We start from the raw sequence: 26,353 nt of genomic DNA on the forward strand, positions 1-26,353 counted from the left end.
TTTCCATAAACACTCAACATTGTCAGTGTCGGAACAGAAATTTTCGTTTTGATCTGTTAGGTAGTCTGAAATCTGCCTTCTATTACTCTTGCTAAACAGATAAACCTTCCTCCCTTTTTTATATTCCTATTAACTTCCATATTCAGGGATGCTGCAACGGCCTTATGATCACTGATTCCTTGTTCTGCACTTACAGAGTCGAAAAGTTCGGGTCTGTTTGTTATCAGTAGGTCCAAGATGTTATCTCCACGAGTCGGTTCTCTGTTTAATTGCTCGAGGTAATTTTCGGATAGTGCACTCAGTATAATGTCACTCGATGCTCTGTCCCTACCACCCGTCCTAAACATCTGAGTGTCCCAGTCTATATCTGGTAAATTGAAATCTCCACCTAAGACCATAACATGCTGAGAAAATTTATGTGAAATGTATTCCAAATTTTCTCTCAGTTGTTCTGCCACTAATGCTGCTGAGTCGAGGGGTCGGTAAAAGGAGCCAATTATTAACCTAGCTCGGTTGTTGAGTGTAACCTCCACCCATAATAATTCACAGGAACTATCCACTTCTACTTCACTACAGGATAAACTACTACTAACAGCGACGAACACTCCACCACCGGTTGCATGCAATCTATCCTTTCTAAACACCGTCTGTGCCTTTGTAAAAATTTCGGCAGAATTTATCTCTGGCTTCAGCCAGCTTTCTGTACCTATAACAATTTTAGCTTCGGTGCTTTCTATCAGCGCTTGAAGTTCCGGTACTTTACCAACGCAGCTTCGACAGTTTACAATTACAATACCGATTGCTGCTTGGTCCCTGCATGTCCTGACTTTGCCCCGCACCCGTTGAGGCTGTTGCCCTCTCTGCACTTGCCCGAGGCCATCTAACCTAAAAAACCGCCCAGCCCACGCCACACAACCCCTGCTACCCGTGTAGCCGCTTGTTGCGTGTAGTGGACTCCTGACCTATCCAGCGGAACCCGAAACCCCACCACCCTATGGCGCAAGTCGAGGAATCTGCAGCCCACACGGTCGCAGAACCGTCTCAGCCTCTGATTCAGACCCTCCACTCGGCTCTGTACCAAAGGTCCGCAGTCAGTCCTGTCGACGATGCTGCAGATGGTGAGCTCTGCTTTCATCCCGCTAGCGAGACTGGCAGTCTTCACCAAATCAGATAGCCGCCGGAAGCCAGAGAGGATTTCCTCCGATCCATAGCGACACACATCATTGGTGCCGACATGAGCGACCACCTGCAGATGGGTGCACCCTGTACCCTTCATGGCATCCTGAAGGACCCTTTCCACATCTGGAATGACTCCCCCCGGTATGCACACGGAGTGCACATTGGTTTTCTTCCCCTCCCTTGCTGCCATATCCCTAAGGGGCCCCATTACGCGCCTGACGTTGGAGCTCCCAACTACCAGTAAGCCCACCCTCTGCGACTGCCCGGATCTTGCAGACTGAGGGGCAACCTCTGGAACAGGACAAGCAGCCATGTCAGGCTGAAGATCAGTATCAGCCTGAGACAGAGCCTGAAACCGGTTCGTCAGACAAACTGGAGAGGCCTTCCGTTCAGCCCTCCGGAATGTCTTTCGCCCCCTGCCACACCTTGAGACGACCTCCCACTCTACCACAGGTGAGGGATCAGCCTCAATGCGGGCAGTATCCCGGGCAACCACAGTCGTAGTCCGATCGGGGGATGCGTGGGACGAGCTGGCCGTCCCTGACAAACCCCCATCCGGACCCCCACAGTGATGCCCATTGGCAACAGCCTCAAGCTGTGTGACCGAAGCCAACACTGCCTGAAGCTGGGAGCGAAGGGATGCCAACTCAGCCTGCATCCGAACACAGCAGTTGCAGTCCCTATCCATGCTAAAACCTGTTGTGCAAAGAACGTCTGAACTAATCTACAGAGAGCGCAAACAAAACGACAAAATTGAAACGGTTATTAAAATACAAGATTGCCTAGTAAATGCAGTAATGCTGCCACTTGTGCACTGCTGACACACTGCTCGGCGGCGGAAGGAGACTACGCGATTTAACACTATTCGAGTACTAAAACGCGATGCTACAACTCTCAAATACTATAATACGTCCGAAATTTATGAATTAAACAATGCAAGTACCAAGAACACGCAAAGAAATTAAGAATTAAACTATGTAACAAATGAATGAGCTAGGAGTATACGACTTGCTGCTGCAGCTGCTTATCCAACGGCGGCAGGGAGCACACTGCCTGGGTTACTTCCCTTGAAGTGGACTCTCCCAACATTCCATTGTTTCGTTTATCTCAGCCAGCGTAAAATAGTATAGTTGGTGTGTGTCGTTACGTGTTGACGTGAACGTTTAAGTTTAGTTCCTTTGTTCCTTTTTTGTCACTGTTAAAATGCTAACCATTGAAGAACGTGTGTTTTTAGTCGAACAAGTGTTCAAAGCTGGCGGTAAATACACAGTTACAGTTCGTCAAACATTTAATTTAGTTTTCCCGGAGACAACACTCCCACATCGCGATACTGTGCGAGATTTGACTAACAAATTTCGAAGTACGGGATCAGTGACAGATGTAATGAGAAGTGGTCGTCCTAGAGTTTTGTCTGAAGATAAACTACTCGATATTTCCGATAAAATGGCCATGAGTACGAACAAGTCAATAAGATAACTCGCCCAGGAAATCGATGTTAGTGTCGGAACGGCCCACACAGCTGTAAGGAGAAAATTAGAACTTTTCCCACACAAAGTGACAGTCGTGCAAGAACTGACAACACTGGTCATGGCAAGACACTGCATTATTGTCAATGGTTCAAAAATTTCGTTCAGCAAAATGGAAGGGACTTTCTTAATGAAACGTTTTTCACTGATGTGGCGTAGTTTCATTTGTCCGGGTACATGAACTCGCAAAATTCTCGTATGTGGAGTACTGCAAATCCATTGTGTATTCATGAGGAACAACTTCATTCTGTGAAAATAGGAGTTTCGATTGCAATTGCTAGACGTCGGATTGTGGGTCCCATATTTTTCAACGAAACAATAAACGCACAACGATACTGCCGTGATATTCTGTACCCATTCATAGGAGAACTTGTCTTAAGTGAAATACTGAACGGTTATTTTCAAGATGGTGCAACCGCGCATACAGCTCGCGTTTCAATGTCACTGTTTGCTGATGTTTTTGGTGATGCCATAATTTCGCAGGGACTTTGCCCTCCACGATCGCCTGACGTAAGACTACCTGACTTTTTCTTCTGGGATGCAGCGAAAGCAACAGTCTATAAAAACCGTCAAAAATCCATCGATGAATTGAAAACTATCCACTTTCACTGCTTCTGTTACAGAAGAAAGGTTGCAGCTTGTGTTTTGTAACATGATTAGACGAATTTGTGTGTTCAACAACAGGGGGGACACTTTCAACATTTAATGTGAAAATTTGAAAGTAAAAATGAATATTCAATAAATTAATAACTTGTATTTCACTGAGTTTCATTTCAGTATATTCACTGCGGCGTACGGCACGCGCGGCTAACAATCATACGCACTGCGGAGAGACTTTTTAACACCCCGTATCTTTAATACTATTATTTTATTGTTCTATTATCCTCTACTGGCCCCTCACGTTTGTGCCTATAATAATCAAAACCTGTACATAAAATCCTAGGCATCTGTCGGTGACATCAGATTATGCTGGGGACAGGGGTGAGAGCCAGTAAAGACCTACACTCCTGGAAATTGAAATAAGAACACCGTGAATTCATTGTCCCAGGAAGGGGAAACTTTATTGACACATTCCTGGGGTCAGATACATCACATGATCACACTGACAGAACCACAGGCACATAGACACAGGCAACAGAGCATGCACAGTGTCGGCACTAGTACAGTGTATATCCACCTTTCGCAGCAATGCAGGCTGCTATTCTCCCATGGAGACGATCGTAGAGATGCTGGATGTAGTCCTGTGGAACGGCTTGCCATGCCATTTCCACCTGGCGCCTCAGTTGGACCAGCGTTCGTGCTGGACGTGCAGACCGCGTGAGACGACGCTTCATCCAGTCCCAAACATGCTCAATGGGGGACAGATCCGGAGATCTTGCTGGCCAGGGTAGTTGACTTACAGCTTCTAGAGCACGTTGGGTGGCACGGGATACATGCGGACGTGCATTGTCCTGTTGGAACAGCAAGTTCCCTTGCCGGTCTAGGAATGGTAGAACGATGGGTTCGATGACGGTTTGGATGTACCGTGCACTATTCAGTGTCCCCTCGACGATCACCAGTGGTGTACGGCCAGTGTAGAAGATCGCTCCCCACACCATGATGCCGGGTGTTGGCCCTGTGTGCCTCGGTCGTATGCAGTCCTGATTGTGGCGCTCACCTGCACGGCGCCAAACACGCATACGACCATCATTGGCACCAAGGCAGAAGCGACTCTCATCGCTGAAGACGACACGTCTCCATTCGTCCCTCCATTCACGCCTGTCGCGACACCACTGGAGGCGGGCTGCACGATGTTGGAGCGTGAGCGGAAGACGGCCTAACGGTGTGCGGGACCGTAGCCCAGCTTGAGACGGTTGCGAATGGTCCTCGCCGATACCCCAGGAGCAACAGTGTCCCTAATTTGCTGGGAAGTGGCGGTGCGGTCCCCTACGGCACTGCGTAGGATCCTACGGTCTTGGCGTGCATCCGTGCGTCGCTGCGGTCCGGTCCCAGGTCGACGGGCACGTGCACCTTCCGCCGACCACTGGCGACAACATCGATGTACTGTGGAGACCTCACGCCCCACGTGTTGAGCAATTCGGCGGTACGTCCACCCGGCCTCCCGCATGCCCACTATACGCCCTCGCTCAAAGTCCGTCAACTGCACATACGGTTCACGTCCACGCTGTCGCGGCATGCTACCAGTGTTAAAGACTGCGATGGAGCTCCGTATGCCACGGCAAACTGGCTGACACTGACGGCGGCGGTGCACAAATGCTGCGCAGCTAGCGCCATTCGACGGCCAACACCGCGGTTCCTGGTGTGTCTGCTGTGCCGTGCGTGTGATCATTGCTTGTACAGCCCTCTCGCAGTGTCCGGAGCAAGTATGGTGGGGGTGACACACCGGTGTCAATGTGTTCTTTTTTCCATTTCCAGGAGTGTATTATCAGCTCCAGAGCCTAACCCTGGACTTGCATCTGTCACTGTTCTCCGTTGAGTTAAAAACTGATGAGTTAACGCATTGCTTCTGTACGTTCTGGGACTCATAATCGTGATACGTTAGCAATTGCTCAATGGCTGGTTTCTCCATGAATTCGCTCACACTGAATGGCTGTTCCTAGACAATGTCAAACTTTGCTTTGAGAAGCGAAAAGTTGTTTTTTCCCCATCATAGCTCTCTCACACAACTTGGAAGTCTGCCCCTCTCTCCCTCTTTCTCTTTTATTTTATTTTTTATTTTTTTGCTTCCTGTCTTAGTATCAGACATTAATAGTCCAGACAAACCTTATAAGTGTCTTTTTATATTATTTTTACATCACATTAGTTACATTGTTACGTTGATACATCACACATAACAGAAACACAGTTTGAAACAATTATTACACAAAAACATCAAAGTATTAATTTTCACATGGCTCAACGGCCTGACGCAAGTCTTTTAATTGCACGCCAAGTACAGTCCACTGTGCAGTGTACAACTTGAAGCAAAGTACAGAAGTAGCTACGGAATAAAATGAATATTGACTCTATATCAGTTATGTGCGTAGTAGGCACCGAAATCTCATGCAACACTATGTTCTTTTCTCTTATTTCGCAATTGTTGCTTCTTCCTCTGCATTATTTTAATCGAAATCGTGTCTCTGGAACACGACACCATCAGCAGAGCCCAAGGAGCCACAGCTGGAGGCCCGATTCTGCCTTTGGACGCCACACTGGACTCTAGACGCTCGTCTCTGGACCCTACCCTCTGGATCCTAGGCTCTAGACGCTCGTCTCTGGACCGTACTCTCTAGACCCTAGACTCTGTACCATAGGCTCTAGAGCCCAGATCCTAGACTCTAGGCTCCAGATCCTGGACTCTAGGCTCTCGACTCCAGGCCCTAGAGGCAGACGGCAGGAACGAGGCACTTGCCGGCGACTGGCGCCTTGTTGTCAGTGGTGGGAGTGGCGGCAGGAGCGGCGTCGGCAGCGGAGGCCCGTCCACCCAGTGGCAGCAGGTAGAGCAGCGTCGCCGCGACGGAGCCGAGCAGCGGGCCCACCCAGTACACCTGCGGCAGGCAGAGTGGCGGCTCACAGTACACGACCGTCTGTACTGGACGTCTGACCATTTCGCAGTACATTTCAAATGGTGGCATGCACATGGACTGTCAACAGCAAGGAATGTCACCATCGAGGATTATGGGGAGGTAAATTGAAACGTTCGCATTGGTCAAGGGCAGGGGGGTGAGTGGGGGAGGTGGGAGGATGGCAAGTGCTGTCATCTGCTAACGTCAGAGGCTAACCTGTTCTCCTCCTTTTTGTGCATTTGTGTCTTCTTAATGTTTATATTATTGTCTGCTTTCTTTTGCGAGACAGTGAAAGGTTCCCTGAGGCCTTGGACAAAGGAAAAGTCTACCCTGGTGTCTTCACTACTGGCCATTAAAATTGCTAAACCAAGAAAAATGCACATGATAAACGGTTATTCATTGGACAAATATATTATACTAGAACTGACATGTGATTACATTTTCACGCAATTTGGGTGCATAGATCCTGAGAAATCATTACCCAGAACAACCACCTCTGGCCGTAATAACGGCCTTGATACTCCTGGGCATTGAGTCAGACAGAGCTTCGATGGCGTGTACAGGTACACCTGCATATGCAGCTTCAACACGATACCACAGTTCATCAGGAGTAGTGACTGGCGTATTGTGATGAGCCAGTTGCTCGGCCACCATTGACCAGACGTTTTCAATTGGTGAGAGATCTGAAGCATGTGCTGGCCGGGAACATTTTCTGTCCAGTCGAACACTTTCTGTATCCACAAAGGCCCGTACAGGACCTGCAACAGGCGGTCGTGCATTATCCTGCTGAAATGTAAGGTTTTGCAGGGGTCGAATGAATGGTAGAGCCACGGGTCATAACACATCTGAAATGTAACGTCCACTGTTCAAAGTGCCGCCAATGCGAACAAGAGGTGACCGAGACGTGTAACCAATGGCACCCCATAACGTCACGCCAGGTGATACGCCAGTATGGCGATGACGAATACACGCATCCAATTTGCGTTCACCCCGATGTCGTCAAACACGGATGCGACCGTCATGATGCTGTAAACAGAACCTGGATTCATCCGAAAAAATGACGTTTTGCCATTCGTGCACCCAGGTTCGTCGTTGAGTACACCATCACAGGCGCTCCTGTCTGTGATGCAGCGTCAACGGTAACCGCAGCCATGGTATCCGAGCTGTTCGTGCAGATGGTTGTTGTCTTGCAAACGTTCCCATCTGTTGACTCAGGGATCGAGACGTGGCTGCACGATCCGTTACAGCCACGCGGATAAGATACCTGTCATCTCGACTGCTAGTGTTACGAGGTCGTTGGGATCCAGCACGGCGTTCCGTATTACCCTCCTGAACCCACCGATTCCATATTCTGCTAACAGTCATTGGATCTCGACCAACGCGAGCAGCAATGTTGCGATACGATAAACCGCAATCGCGATAGGCTACAACCCGACCTTTATCAAAGTCGGAAACGTGATGGTACGCATTTCTCCTCCGTACACGAGGCATCACAACAAACTTTCACCAGGCAACGCTGGTCAACTGCTGTTTGTGTATGAGAAATCGGTTGGAAACTTTCCTCATGTAAGCACGTTGTAGGAGTCGCCACCGGCGCCAACCTTGTGTGAATGGTCTGAAAAGCTAATCATTTGCATATCACAGCATCTTCTGCCTGTCGGTTAAATTTCGCGTCTGTAGCACGCCATCTTCGTGGTGTAGCAATTTTAATGGCCAGTAGTGTATAAATGAAGAGATGTGTTTCTGACACAGAAACATTAGAAAAAATCCACATGGGTATGGGTCCGAAAATCCTTCGTTAGGGAGTTACAAAGGTTTATTGTTAATGTTGCATGTGATACATGTAACAGCGTAGTGGCTTCCTGCTTCATGCACGCCCTGAACCTATTGCCTATGGTTTGTATTATTTTGTTGAAACTTTGCTCAGAACAATTTCGGATACGCTCTCTCAGAACATCGACATTAGGTACAGAAGTTGAATACATCAAGGGTTTTTAATGTCCCTAGAGATGAATTCAGGTCTACTGATTGGTCAGGCCATGTACTGGATCCTCTGGACCAATCAATCGATTCATAAACTTATTATTGAGATACATTTAGAATAATATGAGCTGGAGAATAAACCACATCCGTAAGTGACATCTAGAGTTACATCATCAAGTAACTGAAGGACCTCGTTTCTGAGAAACCATAGGTATATTTGTCCAGTAAGAGATGTGAGAAGATATGGGGACTAACAAGATGGTCATGAATGATTCTATCCCACACGTTGTTGCTGAACAAACAACATTCAGAGGGCCTAATAACAAATGATAAGACCACCTGTGAAGAGGTGGGACTTCGCAAGACATGGCCTGCATTTCAGTAGGAAAGAGAAGGGTAAACTGGCTGGGATGGTAGGAGATTCTTTAAGGGGGGCACTGAAACTCATGGGAGTATCTTTATTTTAGGCCAAGGTCAGTGTCCAATGATTCAACATTGAATGAAATTGAGCTTAATGAGAAGCTCAGATACGCAAGTACTAGAGATGTTAGAATATCACAAGATTCTCATAAAAATACACTGAAAAATAATATTTGTATGTCACAAGATTCTCATAAAAGCACAGTGAAAAATAATGTTAGTACATTGCATCAGAATATCAGGGGATTAATAAATAAAATAGATGATCTTGTTTGTTTAGAATATTTAGAAACTAAGGATGGAGTTGATATACTATGTATGTCTGAACATCATATAGTCACAGATATTGAAGAGGTAGATGTAGGTGGATGTGGGCTTTCAGCACATGTATGTAGAGGCACTATGGAGCGAGAGGAGTTGCCATATATGTTAAAACCTGTCATAGTGCGAAAAATTTAGAAACTACAAAAATTTATATAGAGCTACATATAGAGGCATGCACTTGTGAGCTTAAACTAAATAATAGTCTTTTATAATTTGTGCCACATATACATCCCCATTCGCAAATTTTCAGCTATTTTTGAAAAACTTGGATTCCTTGTTGTGCTGTGTATCAGACAGAGTGAAATAAGTTATTGTTTGTGGAGATTTCAGTCCAGATTTTCTGAAAGAGACCGGTAGAAAGCTTGCCCTTGAGTATTACTTCATTCTTTCAATCTGACGTTAGTTACTGCTTTTTCTGTACGGATGGTACAGGAAAGCAGCACGCCAATAGACAATGTTTTTGTGGATCAAGATAAATTTCACCACTTAAAAACTTTTCCTCTTAAGAGTAGTCTGTCTGATCATGACGCACAACTAGCTACAGTACATGACATAGTTCCATACAGTAATGAAAAACAGCTCTCCAAACTAATGTGTTCAATTAATGATTTAACAATTGAAAATTTTTGGGAAAGCTCACATCCGTTATACTGCGATGAGGTGTACAGAGAACCTGATGCTCGTTTAAAATTTAACCTATTTCATGATACTTTTGTGAGCACATTTGACGATACTTTCCCTAAGAAAACTGAAGTATAATTGCAAGAAACTATCTAAAAATCCATGGCTGATTAAAGGGATAAAATATCTTTTAAACAGAAAAAGGAAACGTATATTATAGCTAGAAGGAGTAATGATCGACAAACAGTGAAACATTATAAAAACTACTGCACTGTATTAAGAAAAGTTATTAAAAATTCCAGAAGTATGTGCAATATATCTGAGATTAGCACACATGATAATAAAATTAAAACAATTTGGAATATTGTTAAAAGGGAAAGAGGGCAACTGAGAGCACAGTAATACTGTATTTCTATCAAACTCAATTAAAAGTTTGCTAACAAAAAGTTAGAAGTAGAAAACACTTTAGTAATTATTTTTAAGTGTTGCAAAAATAGGATCCAGCTATTCATTGGAAAATACCAGGCAGTATACGGAAGAGACAATACCTATTCAATTTCATAAAACTGAAATTGAACCCACCTCTTCCACTGAAATTAGGAAAATAATATATTAACTGAAAAGTAAAAGCTCACGTCGAATTGACGACATTTCCAACAGAATATAAAAGCTTGTGCCCAACAGATAAGTGGGATATGTAGTGGCTCACTGAAACAGGGAATTTTTCCACATAGACTGAAATACGCTGTTGTTAAACCATTGCATAAAAAGTGGATAGGTCTGATGTTAACAACTACTGCCCAATCCCACTTTTGACAGCTTTAGCTAACATTTTTGAAAAAGTAATGTACTCAAGAGTTGCATTACATATTTGTAAAAATGAAGTACTAACAAAATATCAGTTTGGTTTCCAGAAAGGCTTTTCAACAGAAAATGCTATAGATGCTTTCACTGATCAAATATTAAATGATTTGAATAACTGAACATCACCGATTGGGATATTTTGTGATCTCTCAAATGGTTTTGAGTTTGTGAATCACAAAATTCTTCAAGTTAAGCTTAAGTATTGTGGCGTTAGCGGGACAGTGCGCAAATGGTTTAATTCATATTAACTGGAAGAACGCAGAAGGTTTAAGTTAACAGTACAGATAGAGTGCAAAAATCAGCAGAGTCCTCTAACTGGGAATGTATCAGGAATGGTGCCCTCTGGGCTCAGTATTTGGTCCCTTATTGTTCTTAACATATATTAATGACTTGTCACTCTATATTCATGAAGATGCAAAGCTAGTTCTTTTTGCTGATAATACAAATGTAGTAGTCACACCCAAAAAACAAGAATCAGGCGAGGAAACTGTAAATATTGTCTTCCAGAAAATTATTAAGTGGTTCTCTGCAAATGGACTCACTAAATTTTGAGAAAACACTGTATGTACAATTCTTTACAGTAAATATAGACTCTAAACAGAAGTCTGTTGCTAAAGCACAATATTCAAAAATTTTTGGTGTGTGCATTGATGAGAAATTGAATTGGAAGAATCTACTGAAACAGGTAGGTTCAGCTACTTATACTATGAGGGTTATTGAAAATTTTGGTAATAGACATATCATTAAATTAGCCTGCTATGCCTATTTTTATTCACTGCTTTTATATAGGATCATATTTTGGGGTAATTCATCATTAAGAGAAAAAGTATTTGTTGCACAAAAGCGTGTAATCAGAAGAATAGCTGGAGCCCACCCAAGATCACGTTGCACACATCTATTTACGGAACTTTGGGTATTCACAGTACCTTCACAAACATATATTCACTTATGAAATTTAACTCCATACAACATCGGGGTTTACGACTTGCGATCGGAGCATTTTATACTAGTCCCGTAGAGAGTCTTCATGCTGACGCTGGCGAATTGCCACTCACCTACCGGCGCGATATACTGCTTTGTCGGTATGCCTGTCGGCTACTGTCAATGCCCGACCATCCGTCTTATCGTTCCTTTTTTGACGACTCTCTCGACCGTCAATACGGGTTGTATGTCTCTGCCCTGCTACCCCCTGGAGTTCGCTTTCGTCGCCTCCTTCAACACCTTAATTTTTCACTCCCTGCAACCTTTCGAGTGGGCGAGAGCCACTCGCCACCTTGGCTCCAGGCTCAGGTCCGCGTTCACCTTGACCTCAGCTCGCTCCCAAAAGAGGTTACCCCCGGTTCGGTCTACACTCCCGTTTTTTGGAACTTCGTTCGAAGTTCATCAACATGACTTTCATTTATACAGATGGCTCTAAGACCAATGACGGGGTCGGGTGTTCCTTTATTGTCGGGGCACAAAGTTTCAAATACCGGCTCCATGGCCATTGTTCGGTCTTCACAGCTGAGCTCTTTGCCCTCTACCAGGCTGTTCTTTACATCTGCCGCCACCGACATTCTGCTTATGTCATCTGCTCCGATTCCCTGAGCGCCATCCAGAGCCTCAGTGATCCGTACCCGGTTCACCCTTTCGTACACCGGATCCAACGCTCTCTTCAGCAGCTGGTGGACGTCGGTTCTCCGGTTAGCATTATGTGGGTTCCTGGCCATGTCGGTATCCCTGGGAACGAAGCTGCAGATGCCGCGGCCAAGGCTGCGGTCCTCCAGCCTCGGACAGCTTCTTGTTGTGTCCCTTCGTCCGATTTTAGCAGGGTCATTTGTCGGCGCATTTTATCGCTGTGGCATGCCGATTGGGCTGCACTTACAGACAACAAGCTTCGGGCCTTAAAACCTCTTCCCGTGGCTTGGACGTCCTCCTCACGCCCTTCTCGGCGGGAGGAGGTAGTTTTGGCCCGGTTAAGAATTGGACGCTGCCGGTTCAGCCATCGCCATCTGCTGACGGCTGCGCCGGCGCCGTTCTGTCCATGTGGGCACTTGCTGACGGTTCGACACATTTTAATGTCCTGTCCAGATTTTAACACACTGCGTCTAGATCTTAACCTGCCAAGTACTTTCGATGCCATTTTAGCGGATGACCCACGAGCAGTTGCTCGTGTTCTTCGTTTTATCAATTTGACAAACCTCTCTAAGGACATTTGATGATGCTGTTTTTTAATCCTATGCCTGTCAGTCTGTCTTTTATCGTGTTTTCCCTTTTAGTTGTTGTTGTCAACTTTTGCCTCGCGCTACATTCTTAGAGTAGTCAGGGCGCTAATGACCATTGAAGTTGTGCGCCCTAAAACCACAAAAAAAAAACTTATGAAATTTGTTATTAATAACCCATCCCATTTCAAAAATAATAGCGAAGTGCATAGCTGCCACACTAGAAGAAAGGATGATTTTCACTATTCTGGGTAAAATATGACTTTGGCACAGAAAGGGGTGAATCATGCTGCCACAAAAATCTTAGGTCATTTGTCAAACAGCATTAAAAGTCTGACAGACAGCCAATCAACATTTAAATACAAATTAAAAGAATGCATGACCAATCCTTCTAGTCCATAGATGAATTTTTAGATATGAAGGAGTTACTGTAAAAAAAAAAAGTTAATTATCTTGTGTAAAGAAAACTTATGTTGAAGTGACATGTTCCGCATCGTTACGAAATGTCGTATTCATGATCCAAGGAACAAGTATTAATGTGATGTAATGTAATGTTATCAGGGTTACCGAATTCCATGCACTTGTAATGCACCAATCTGTCGTAGCTGACAACTCTTCAAATATAGATATTGTATAAAATTTGCCGAAACACAGGTTCTGCCCGTGGAAAGTAATTACCATACCGGCTTTTTAAGCCATCGTGAACAACGAGCACAATAAATGCTTCAAAAAGAAAGAGGAAAGCCTTACGTTTAGTTGATGTTCGGTTCTGTGGGGTCGATGTTACGACAAAACTGACGTCTCTGGTGATGGCTCTGGCGTGTTAGGAACAAAACACCGATATTGACCCCAGAAGCGTCGTCTGTGCCCTTCAGTAATGGTGACTTCCCCGTTATAAACAAATCCTTGAACTTCCGTGCGAATGGTTGGTCCTAGCGAGCATAAGCTACCAGCAGCCCTAAGACCAGTCCAGGCAGGAGAAAAAGATGTTTCTATACCTGAAATTTTCCCAGAAACTTTCCTCCCCCTTTCCGACTCAGTATATGAGTAAGCAGGGCGTCTGACCACCATGTAAAGCACCCAGGTTGAGTTTCTCGTAGTGCCAAGGAGCTTTCCTTGTTAAGAGGATTGGAAGAAAGTGAACTCAGCTTCGTGAGGCCAGCTGAGGAGCCACTTGTATCTGAAGTAGCGACTCATACATCAGAAAAACAGACGGTGACTGGGAGAGTAATGTGTTGAACCCATGTCACTCTATACCACTTCTAAATCATGCTCTCCGGAAGTGAATGACATGGTAGCCGACCAGCAGCCCATGTTCCCTTGCACTTGATCAAAGAATTATTTACCTTCTTCCCTGGCTTCATAATCTTCCTGTCTAATATCTCCTAGATGGGAACATATTACACATCCAGATATGTGGACAACATCAAAGGTTTGTACCCAGTGAAACCTCGAAAGCAGCTAACCTTTTTGGGTAAAGAACATTAGTAAACAGGCTACTAAAGTAAATACAGAACTTTGTTAATAAAGTACGGTGAGGTAGTGAATCTACCAACACCGCCATTAAAAAAATTAAACAGGTCTCAGCAAACACACGATTAATGGCGACAAAGGAATTCACAAACTTGGAGGAATTTACAAAAAATTTTAAACAAAAGTGTCGTGGAATATCATTAGAACATAACAGATATGTGGACAACATCAAAGGTTTGTACCCAGTGAAATCTCGAAAGCAGCTAACCTTTTTGGGTAAAGAACATTAGTAAACAGGCTACTAAAGTAAATACAGAACTTTGTTAATAAAGTACGGTGAGGTAGTGAATCTACCAACACCGCCATTAAAAAAATTAAACAGGTCTCAGCAAACACACGATTAATGGCGACAAAGGAATTCACAAACTTGGAGGAATTTACAAAAAATTTTAAACAAAAGTGTCGTGGAATATCATTAGAACATAACAGATATGTGGACAACATCAAAGGTTTGTACCCAGTGAAATCTCGAAAGCAGCTAACCTTTTTGGGTAAAGAACATTAGTAAACAGGCTACTAAAGTAAATACAGAACTTTGTTAATAAAGTACGGTGAGGTAGTGAATCTACCAACACCGCCATTAAAAAAATTAAACAGGTCTCAGCAAACACACGATTAATGGCGACAAAGGAATTCACAAACTTGGAGGAATTTACAAAAAATTTTAAACAAAAGTGTCGTGGAATATCATTAGAACATAACAGATATGACAGACCCGTGTAAGGCGGCCACAAATCACCCACTCAGGGGTGATTTTGTAATACTGAGAATGGAAGTTTGGGCATGAAGGAGATCCTCTTGTTTCTAAAAAGAATTATCCTCTCTTCAAGATAACAATGATGGCAGGCACGAAGTATGAAGGGATGGCAGTAACAGCTACGGAAATGGCATCACGGCTATGCGTAAGAGCTACCCACAAACTCGGCTTGAGTCCAACTCGAGCAGTGGATGACAGATACATTAGAAGGCCAGCCAGTCGTGTTTCTAAACGTCACTGAGCCGTGTATCGACTCGTGCTACACCTTGTGTTTAGATTGCATTGGTTTTCCTTTTCTTCCCCTGACATGTTTGTTTGATATGTTGTCTGTTATTAAGTGGCTGCTTGGTTGTATTTTCCCTCTGCTATCGATATCTGCGGTTTCGCTTCTGGGAAACTGCTATGGAGGAAGTGAGATCTTTGAACGGTTGTAACCCCGTGCGGTGGCGCGGAAGTAGGGGCGTGCGCGCAGAGAGTCTGGTGGACACGGGAGGGCAGTGTCGGTTGTACCGAGTCGCCACGTGATGTATGTCGGTTGTGTGTAACGAGCGGGTCGAGTTGACGGAAGAGCTCCCCGCGTGTTGTTTGTATACAGAATCGCCCCACGAGTAGTTGCTGTTCATTTCGCCTTGGTGGGACGTCAACAAGCTTCTTTAAATCCTCCATTTCAACACTGGAGTTTAAAAGGAGACACCTAACATGAAGGAGCAATCACTAACCGTCAACGTTGCAGAGAAGACGTGAACTCCGGTGCCAGAGCGTGTTGTCGCGTGACCGTGACGTGTTGGGTACGCTGGCGACGCGTGCGCGGTCGGATGTGTGGGTCCTTGCCATTTGGAGGTCGTGTACTGCCTGTTCGAGCATAATTGCAAGTTAAGTTCGTGGCAGGTTTAATCATTAAGTAGTCACTTTGTGTAACCAGCGTCTCTTCTGCCTTGTGGCCTCCGGCGACCGGGTTTCCTGTCCCTGGCACCGGTGTAATTGAAGACAGTGAGTGATCTTTCCTCGCCGGCCGGAGTGGCCGAGCGGTTAAAGGCGCTATAGTCTGGAACCGCACGACCGCTACGGTCGCAGGTTCGAATCCTGCCTCGGGCTTGGATGTGTGTGATGTCCTTAGGTTAGTTAGGTTTAAGTAGTTCTAAGTTCTAGGGGACTTATGACCACAGCAGTTGAGTCCCATAGTGCTCAGAGCCATTTGAACCATTTTTTTTTATCTTTCCTCCTCCTCTCGTTACTGTCCGATGGGAGGTGTAGCTTTGGGCAGTTTGTTTCGCTACTCTGTCGTGGGTTATGAGTAAATTCATGCTTCTTGTTGGTTGATCATGTGGTCGCTCATTCAGAACTGTGTGGTGTAATGTTTCCTTGCACGAGGTTAGCTCTAATTCTGTCAGCAAGTTAAGCCATCTTATAACAAGTTTTCGCTGGCTAAAAGTCGGTGTAGTGACAAGCCTGAGAGTGGCAATTGTGTTTACGGGCGTATTTAAATTGGTCAGTATTCTGTCTAGCCTCAGCATCCCTGAGTGGGTGATTTGTGGCCGCCTTACACTGGTTTGTCATATCTGTTATGTTCTAATGATATTCCACGAAACTTTTGTTTAAAATTTTTTGTAAATTCCTCCAAGTTTGTGAATTCCTTTTATCGCCATTAATCATGTGTTTGCTGAGACCTGTTTAATTCTTTTAATGGCGGTGTAACAAGCTTCACTACCTCACCGTACTTTATTAACAAAGTTCTGTATTTACTTTAGTAGCCTGTTTACTAATGTTCTTTAAATTTTTTTAAATTGCTGTATAGCTATAAATGACTGATTGGCGTTAGCGGCGTCTTTTAAAAGGTAGTTTATTGCCGTACTGCTAGCTTATGTGTTTTTTTACAAAAGTTTTAAACTGTTGTATTGCTCTAAATCACTTGATTGTTATTAGCGGCGTGTTTTAAAAGGTTGTTTATTGCTGTACTGCTAGCTTTTGTGTGCTTTTTAAAAAATTTAAAATTGTTGTATGCTATAAATTACTTGATTGCCGTTAGCGTCGTGTTTAAAAGGCTGTTTATTGCCATACTGCTAGTTTCTGTAAGTTACGAATAAAACATTTGTGAAAATCTCAACTCGACAGTAAACTACTAGAAATTTGGCCCCCTTTCCCAACTTGTGGATTGGCTTGTAGTAACTGTAACCACAGTGTGTGTCAGTCACATTTTAAATCATAGGGCCATCAAGCAAAGAACCTTCAGCCAACATGTTCAGAATTGGCTGCATAAGTCTCAGTGATTACATATCATCCACAGGGAAATAGATCACTTTCCACCACAATAACATATTAATAGAAGAAATAGCTCATCATATACATCAATTTTAATATTCTGACATACCATTAGCTTTGTGCACCAAATACTGAGCATCAGGGAGAATTTTCATAGTTCTGGTAATTTAGAATGAACTGGAACTATGCTATAATGCTATATATGCTTACCCAGTGATAGGTCCAGATGCCCGTCCAGAAGGCAGGAGCCAGGGATCTTGCTGGATTTAGGCTGCCCCCTGTGTACGGACCCTACAGAAGGACGTAAGAATTTTTTTTGTTATATGTTCATCCTTGTGACCGATGATCTACAGGACTTCGGCAGTTCACTTACGTAATAAAATGAAACACTTGCAGCCATCGTTGTAATACAATAAAATAAAATAACACCGAAACGACAGGTGCAGGTGTTTTATTTTATTGTGCACTTAAGACTCGTCACCAGTAAGAAACAGGTGTGTAGCATCATATCTCATCACGTGCTGTCTCAACAGGCGGTTCAGTGTGCAGGCTGATGATTAGGAATCCCGATCTCTATTACGTGAAATGTACTTCTGTTAATACTACGGCTATCCGGAAAGAATAGCCTCTGTTTTCGTGAAACATAGGGAGCAGTGGGGTGAATGGAAAAGTCGCTGCATTGACTTGCTTGCTATGTCAATGTGTTTAGAGCTGCGATAACAAGAGGGTCACACTGGTTCTCCTCCTCGCACGGCAGCCATTCAAAATACCTTTTTATTTATTTAACAGGATCTGTTTTGGGTCATCGGGCTCCCTCTTAGATCGGACCAGGATTTCACACATACATTGCATTTTTAATATCATAGTTACCAAAGATATATCAATGTATATGACGAATGATATTAAAATGATATGAGTCTATATAGGGACTACGTAAGTAGGTTAAACTGACTATGAACAAATAAAGTTAATACTGACAATACTTGTACTACTCCTGTTGCTGCCACTACTACTACTACTACTACTGATAATAATAATAACAATAATAATGATAATGACACATGTAAAAAGAATTTGTAGTAGTACAAAACATATGTTTCCTGATATAGCAAGATCTGGAGAAAGGAAATTTAAGGAGACTGCACCAGGTAAGAATACTTGGAAATGAGGAAAATCTGGTTGAAAAGAATGATGTAAAAGGGCATGAGTAAGTACAGTGACAATGGTAATCATTATTGTTGGTCTACTAGATATGTCATTCTGTCTTCTTAAGCTGGAGATGTTACTCATCTCTCTAAATTACCGCGGGAAGTTATTTCAGAGTTGGATTCCTGCTACTGAGCAAGAATTCGTGAAAATGGCTGAACGATGGAGTGGGACGAAAAGGATTTTGCTCTGATGGAACAGCTGTTTCTGCCATGTTGTTCAGACATGAGCGTTAAGGTCGAGGAGAGATATGAGGGACAGTGTACATTGATAAGGCAGTAGAGAAGACAGTGTGAAAGAATCTATGTGCTTGTATGCTCACAGCCAGGATATCTGTGCATATGATAGTGAAATATCACAAAAGACTCGAAGACAGATATAACGAATATAGGCATTCATAAACAATTGCAGGCGCCACGTACTTTCCTGAGAAAGGGCTTCCAGAATAACATTGCTGCAATCAATAATTGGAAGTGTGTTTGTACAAATTTCTTTTTCAGGTTAAGATGGAAAAACTTTTTATACTTCTGTAGCGCATGGACACATGGTGATGGCTACTTGCACATTGCCGTTATGTGCTCAGTCCAATTTAGATTTTCATTCGAAGGAGAGAAGTTGATATTTATCCCATGTAGGGTTAGAAATTGTAGGGATTTCCTATAATTCGGGATAATGAGCCTAAAATCACCAACTAGTACCGCTTCTTTGGGAATTATTTATTGGCTGGCTCCATCTGGAACACCCATTTTGTGCTGTGAAGATGGCATGAAGAATGTTTTATAACAAAGTCCGTGGTGGTGGGTTTTCTCCGAATTTATTTCAGATCCATGTTAAACAGTGTAATAGAAATATATATTCACACTCTCAGTTCACCCAAAACAATCTAAATAATCGGCATGAGCTAGAAATTAAGCACAACTGGCCCCAAATACTCAAAACTCTGCAAAAAAGATCAAGATACAAGCTATCATGGTGAACAAATGTGTTGCTATCATTCCACCTTTCAATTTTGTATTTCCCTCAACTAAACTATAAACTGCAATGATTAAAAATGTCTGGATATATAAATGTGTGTACATATATGTGTAATTTATAGTATGTAATCGGTTGGCTTTAAAATTTTTCGTTAAAATTTCCGCTGACAGTTACATAAAACGAAAACGTGTCCTATAGCCCTTTAATGAGTTCAATCTTAGACTACAAACATTTTTTTGTTATTAACGTGTTGCATTTTGCACATTCTACACATCAGCTGTGCTCTGTTTACATCCTTGCTCCGCAGGAAATGAATTATATCTTTGTGTCTCTGATTAATGGGTAATCTTTGCATTGTAAACAAAAACATCGAATGTATGGCAAATGTGTGACGCTCAACACTGACATTAAATGTTAGGATGTATGGCACACTAATTTATGTACAGCATGTGTGCTGTTTGCAATTTAGCAACATATACAACGACCTGCAAAACATTAGGAACCACTACAAAAAAGTCGCCATCTACTGAAACTTAAGTGAATACAAATATTTCACATTATATCTAAATAAATTTAAGCACTTTCGTGTGTTTATATTAATGAAACAACTTATAAAACAGCACAAAATTTTTAAATATTGTTGCGCAGTGCGGGAGCAGATGACATCATGCAGAGCAAAACATCTACACTACTGGCCATTAAAATTGCTACACCAAGAAGAAATGCAGGTGATAAACGGGTATTCATTGGTCAAATATATTATACTAGAAATGACATGTGATTACATTTTCACGCAATTTGGGTGCATAGATCCTGAGAAATCAGTACCCAGAACAGCCACCTCTGGCCGTAATAACGGCCTTGATACGTCTGGGCATTGAGTCAGAGCTTGGATGGCATGTACAGGTACAGCTGCCCAGGCATCTTCAACACGATACCACAGATCATCAAGAGTAGTGACTGGCGTATTGTGACGAGCCAGTAGCTCGGCCACTATTGACCAGACGTTATCCATTGGTGAGAGATCTGGAGAATGTGCTGGCCAGGGCAGCAGTCGAACATTTTCTGTACCCAGAAAGGCCCGTACAGGACCTGCAACATGCGGTCGTGCATTATCCTGCTGAAATGTAGGGTTTCGCAGGGATCGAATGAAGGGTAGAGCCACGGGTCGTAACACATCTGAAATGTAACTTCCACTGTTCAAAGTGCCGTCAGTGCGAACAAGAGGTGACCGAGACGTGTAACCAATGCACACCTTACCATCACGCCAGGTGATACGCTAGTATGGCGATGACGAATACACGCTTCCAATGTGCGTTCACCGCGATGTCGCCAAACACGGATGCGACCATCATGATGCTGGAAACAGAACGTGGATTCATCCATTTGTGCACCCAGGTTCGTCGTTGAGTACACCATTGCAGGCGCTCCTGTCTGTGATGTAGTGTTAGGTGTAACCGCAGCCATGGTCTCCGAGCTGATAGTCCATGCTGCTGCAAACGTCATCGAACTGTTCGTGCAGATGGTTGTTGTCTTGCAAACGTCCCCATCTGTTGAATCAGGGATCGAGACGTGGCTGCATGACCCGTTACAGCGATGCGGATAAGATGCCTGTCATCTCGACTGCTAATGATACGAGGCCGTTGGATCCAGCACGGCGTTCCGTATTACCTTCCTGAACCCACCGATTCCATATTCTGCTACCAGCCATTGGATCTCGACCAACGCGAGCAGCAATGTCGCGATACGATAAACCGCAATCGCGATATTGTTTTTAATGGAGGCAGCTTGCATCCCTTGTTGTTTTGCGTGGCACTATCACAGCACAGGCCTACACTGACGTTTTAAGCACCTTCTTGCTTCCCACTGTTGAAAAGCAATTCGGGGACGGCGATTGAATCTTTCAACACGATGGAGCACCTGTCCGTGATGCACGGCGTGTGGCGGAGTGGTTACACGACAATAACCTTCCTGTAATAGACTGGCCTGCACAGAGTCCTGACCTGAATCCTATAGATCGGATGTTTTGGAACGCCCACTTTGTGCCAGACCTCACCGACCGACATCGATACCTCTCCTCAGTGCAGCACTCCGTGAAGAATGGGCTGCCATTCCCCAAGAAACCTTCTAGAACTGATTGAACGTATGCCTGCGAGAGTGGAAGCTGTCATCAAGACAGGGTGGGCCAACACTATACTGAATTCCAGCATTACCGAGGGAGGGTGCCACAAACTTGTAAGTCATTTTCAGCCAGGTGTCCCGATACGTTTAATCACACAGTGTACGTGGTCGAGTCGCCCGAGGGAGGAGATTTTTAATGTCGCTCCCTTCCAGTAAAGATCTCTTGAAGCTCTGACGTCTTCCTCATTATTCTGGATATTGTGTCCCTCGATAATGTTTTATGTACCTCTTCCTCCAGCATCAACCGAATCTTCGCATCATATGCGGCTCATTTCTAAGCAATGTCTCCCACAAGGCTTGTTCCACTTTTCAGCTAGGTCTGCGACTGACCGTGGATGTTCAAAAATGTATGGCAAATAGCGGGCTTGTTCAGTATCTGCCACATAAAATCAGAATGAAATAAACTGTATATCTCAAATTTGTTCAAAGCTCAAGCCGCTTCATTTACGGGTGCAGAGTCACATGATGTACCTATTGCTAGAGATTAACAACGCAACAACATTGGAGGGTACTATTATTTTAAAAAAATGTTTATGGTGTTGTTAAAAAATCGCAATCCCTGTGAGTACAAACGTTGACTGTTATGTTTGATTAAGTACAACTGTTTCAAAATGGCTCTGAGCACTATGGGACTTACCTTCTAAGGTCATCAGTCCCCTAACTAACCTAAGGACATCACACGCATCCATGCCCGAGGCAGGATTCGAATTTGCGACAGTAGCGGTCGCGCCGTTCCAGACTGTAGCGCCTAGAACCGCTCGGCCACCCCGGCCGGCTACTACTGAGACGATAAAGGATGAGTAAGGTGACAGAAGAGATGAGGCAAGATCCTTAGGAAGTAAAGGCAAAAATGATGTAACAGAATAAATGAAGTAAGGGTCTTAGACAAAAAAAGAGGGTAAGAGCTGAGACAGAGAGCAGAAATTGCGAGAGGGAAAGACAGTGGAGGTATGCTACGATATGGGAAGCCAATGAAAGGCCTCAGACATAGTTCAAGACCACGTAAGGAAAGGCTCCAACCAGCCTCAGAAAGAAGGATAACAAATAAGGTGACGAGAAGTCTTCGAAATTACGTCGTGTCGGGGGCAGGCAGGGTCAAATGGGAAACCAAGACCAAACTTCAGGACCAAACGTCCAGAATTAGAAGAGTGGTTAGGAAGAAGAAAGTAGGCAGTAATGAAGTGAGTCGCTGACAGACACGGACGCAGCTAGACTGGAGCCTCTGGATAGAAGTTATTTGGGTGCACGCTCTGCTAGTCTCAGATTTTAAAAGGCGGTCCTGTGACACAGATAAAACGATGGTGAACAGCCACTGTGTGTGCACAAGGACGTGGCTGTTGGTGCAGGGGCGTGTCAGCTAGGAAAGTCATACCTGTACTTCAGTTTCGGAACAAAACGGAAGTTAATCGTATCTGCTGAGTTGCTTACTCTCCTTCTTACCCTGCGGTCTTATATGTCCACCTGAGCGAATTATGTGAGACCATCACGTCCCCCTCTCACTTCGATCAATCAATCAGCACCACACACCGTGAGCCCCTGTCGCTCAGTCCCTTGCAAAACCCACACTCGGAGTGCGATAAATAATTTATTGTGTAGTGTAAAGAGTATTGCTTCTGATATGAAAAATATAAATAATATGATGCTCTCTAGAGGATTTTATAACCTGGAGAGGTTAAAAAAATCAACCAACTAGTTGCAAGTAAAGATTTATTAGCCCTTGATTTAGGTTTCGATATTTGTAAAAATATCTTCTTCGGAAGTAGTGGGTCTTGTTACATCACATAATGGTGCATTAGATTAGATGAAGCCTAGCGGCTCTTTTTACAAATACCGAAACCTAGGTCAAGGGCCAATAACCCTTTATTTGCAACTGGTTGGTTGATTTTTTAACCTCTTCAGGTTTACACAGTTGCTGTTTCGCAGCCATGTTTAATATTTTGATTTTGTAACCAATACTCGATGTAAATTCCGGTCCTCACCAACGCTAGGGAGATGGCCGCCATGTAGAAGCCGAACTGGAGCGAGGCGACGCCCGCTTGGTGACCATCCCAGGAGGCGTGGCACTGCAGCACCAGACCCGCCGTTCCAGCCGCCTCCACCAGGAGCGCCTGCAGCGGCGACAGCGCGGCCGCGGGCACTGTAGTGCACTCGCACGATGCTGAAGACGGCGTCACCGCCTGTCGAAATAACAGGCCAGCTGCACTTTACATCCTCCTTGTAGGAGACGAGTTATGTCATCTGTGAACACTAAAATTCTGAATTCATCCGGACATCCTCATGTTGGTCAGTCTGTAGTTTGTGCAAGCAATAAAGGAAGGGAAGAGGAAATTGAGAAAGTGAATTGTAGCTGATGCAGAATAAATAAAAACTTAACAATTTTCAATATCACTGCAGTTCTGTCAGAGTTGACTAAACTTTTGGAAGACCAGTTGGAGAGAACGGATGCTATATAAAAACGTATTAAAGACGGACATAAATAAAGCTAAAATAAGGTAAATGAAATACAGTCCACATAAATGAGGTCTTTCTGCGGGAATTGGATTAGAAAATGAGGTGCTCAAACTAATGAATGAGTTTGTTTGGACAGCATAAAACTAACTACACGGTGAAAAAGAGAACAGGAAATGCTGATCGACGATACCAAGTAATTTAGCTAAACACAGAGACTGAATTCCTCCAACCCATCCTCTCTTGTGCTACTAATACGTGCAGCAGTTTGTGGATCACATGAACAGTGTCCATCCCAACATTAAATTAACAATCGAGATGGAGTTCTTAGATGTTTTAGTCGAGCAGGAGGCAGGATCCCATCTTCGTTATCCAGTGTACAAGAAACCGTCCCCAAAACACGAGATATGTTGCGCCCTGTTGGAGACGACATAGCTCTTTGTATGCCCAGTGTGTATGGTGTCCCTTGCGAGTGCAGCAGCATCTACACTACTGGCCATTAAAATTGCTACACCACGAAGATGGCGTGCTACAGACGCGGAATTTAACCGACAGGAAGAAGATGCTGTGATATGCAAATGATTAGCTTTTCAGAGCATTCACAGAAGGTTGGCGCCGGTGGCGACACCTACAACGTGCTCACATGAGGAAAGTTTCCAACCGATTTCTCACACACAAACAGCAGTTGGCCGGCGTCACTTGGTGAAACGTTGTTGTGATGCCTCGTGTAAGGAGGAGAAATGCGTACCATCACGTTTCCCACTTTGATAAAGGTCGGATTGTAGCCTGTCGCGATTGCGGTTTATCGTATCGCGACATTGCTGCCCGCGTTGGTCGAGATCCAATGACTGTTAGCAGAATATGGAATCGGTGGATTCAGGAGGGTAATACGGAACGCCGTGCTGGATCCCAACGGCCTCGTATCACTAACAATAGAGATGAGACGCATCTTATCCGCATGGCTGTAACGGATCGTGCAGCCACGTCTCGATCCCTGAGTCAACAGATGGGGACGTTTGCAAGACAACAACCATCTGCACGAATAGTTCGACGATGTTTGCAGCAGCATGGACTATCAGCTCGGAGATCGTGGCTGCGGTTACCCATGACGCTGCATCACAGACAGGAGCGCCTGCGATAGTGTACTCAACGACAACCCTTGGTGCACGAATGGCAAAACGTCATTTTTTCGGACGAATCCAGGTTCTGTTTACAGCATCATGATGGTCGCATTCGTGTCTGGTGACATCGCGGTGAACGCACATTGGAAGCGTGTATTCGTCATCGCCATACTGGCGTATCACCTGGCGTGATGGTATGGGGTGCCATTGGTTACACGTCTCGGTCATCTCTTGTTCACATTGAGGCACTTTGAACAGTGAACGTTACATTTCAGATGTGTTATGACCCGTGGCTCTACCCTTCATTCGACCCGTGCGAATCCCTACATTTCAGCAGGAAAATGTTCGACTGCTGCCCTGGCCAGCACATTCTCCAGATGTCTCACCAATTGAAAACGTCTGGTCAATGGTGGCCGAGCTACTGGCTCGTCACAATATGCCAGTCACTACTCTTGATGATCTGTGGTATCATGTTGAAGATGCCTGGGCAGCTGTACCTGTACACGCCATCCAAGCTCTGTTTGACTCAATGACTAGGCGTATCAAGGCCGCTATTACGGCCAGAGGTGGTTGTTCTGGGTACTGATTTCTCAGGATCTATGCATCCGAATTGCGTGAAAATGTAATCACATGTCAGTTCTAGTATAATATATTTATCCAATGAATACCCATTTATCATCTGCATATCTTCTTGGTGTAGCAATTTTAATGGCCAGAAGTGTATATAGGCCAGACAATTGGCACAGTTGTGGAGTGCTATACCGAGCACAAGAGTCATATTAAGCAAAGGGAGTTCCACAAGTCGGCCATAGCTGAGCATTGCCTCGACAACGAACACAAAATACAGCTTGAGAACAAGAGTCTTGGCTGATGTGTCAACATACTGGGACTCAGATATAAAAAAAGTGGCTGAGATTAGAATGAACTGCAACACTTTCAACAGAGACCAACGGTACACACTGAGTAGGGTGTGGGGGTGGGCTATGGACGTCGAAAGGAAGCAACGACGGGTGCTTAGTGCTTGCAGGGAGGCGGAGCGGCAGTTTCAATCGTGGCGCCGGCCCCTCGCGCCACCTGCGGTACTCGGTCTCGCAGCAGGCCGGAACTGCTACGAGGTGCAAAAGTCGCCTTCCGTGCACACGTCGCTTGGCCCCCTCTGACTGGTGACAGCGTCCGTAATAGTAGGTATGTATGCGGGAAATAGTGCCAG

General features: G+C 44.4%; 1 protein-coding gene across 1 annotated transcript in view; it reads right to left on the bottom strand.

Annotated features, from left to right (window-relative positions):
• Window positions 1-5,583: 5,583 nt before the first annotated feature.
• LOC126150913 (lens fiber major intrinsic protein-like) overlaps window positions 5,584-26,353 on the bottom strand; it is a 143,596-nt gene continuing 122,826 nt past the window's right edge. The window contains exons 5-7 of the mRNA XM_049915907.1: window positions 23,554-23,751; window positions 17,423-17,503; window positions 5,584-6,232 (exon numbers count right to left, since the gene is read on the bottom strand). Of these exons, the coding sequence (XP_049771864.1) occupies window positions 6,065-6,232; window positions 17,423-17,503; window positions 23,554-23,751 (447 nt within the window). The 3' untranslated portion in view covers window positions 5,584-6,064. The remainder of the gene's footprint in view (window positions 6,233-17,422; window positions 17,504-23,553; window positions 23,752-26,353) is intronic.

This window comes from Schistocerca cancellata, chromosome 2 (assembly GCF_023864275.1).
Source record: "Schistocerca cancellata isolate TAMUIC-IGC-003103 chromosome 2, iqSchCanc2.1, whole genome shotgun sequence".
NCBI classification, from domain to species: Eukaryota; Metazoa; Arthropoda; class Insecta; order Orthoptera; family Acrididae; genus Schistocerca; species Schistocerca cancellata.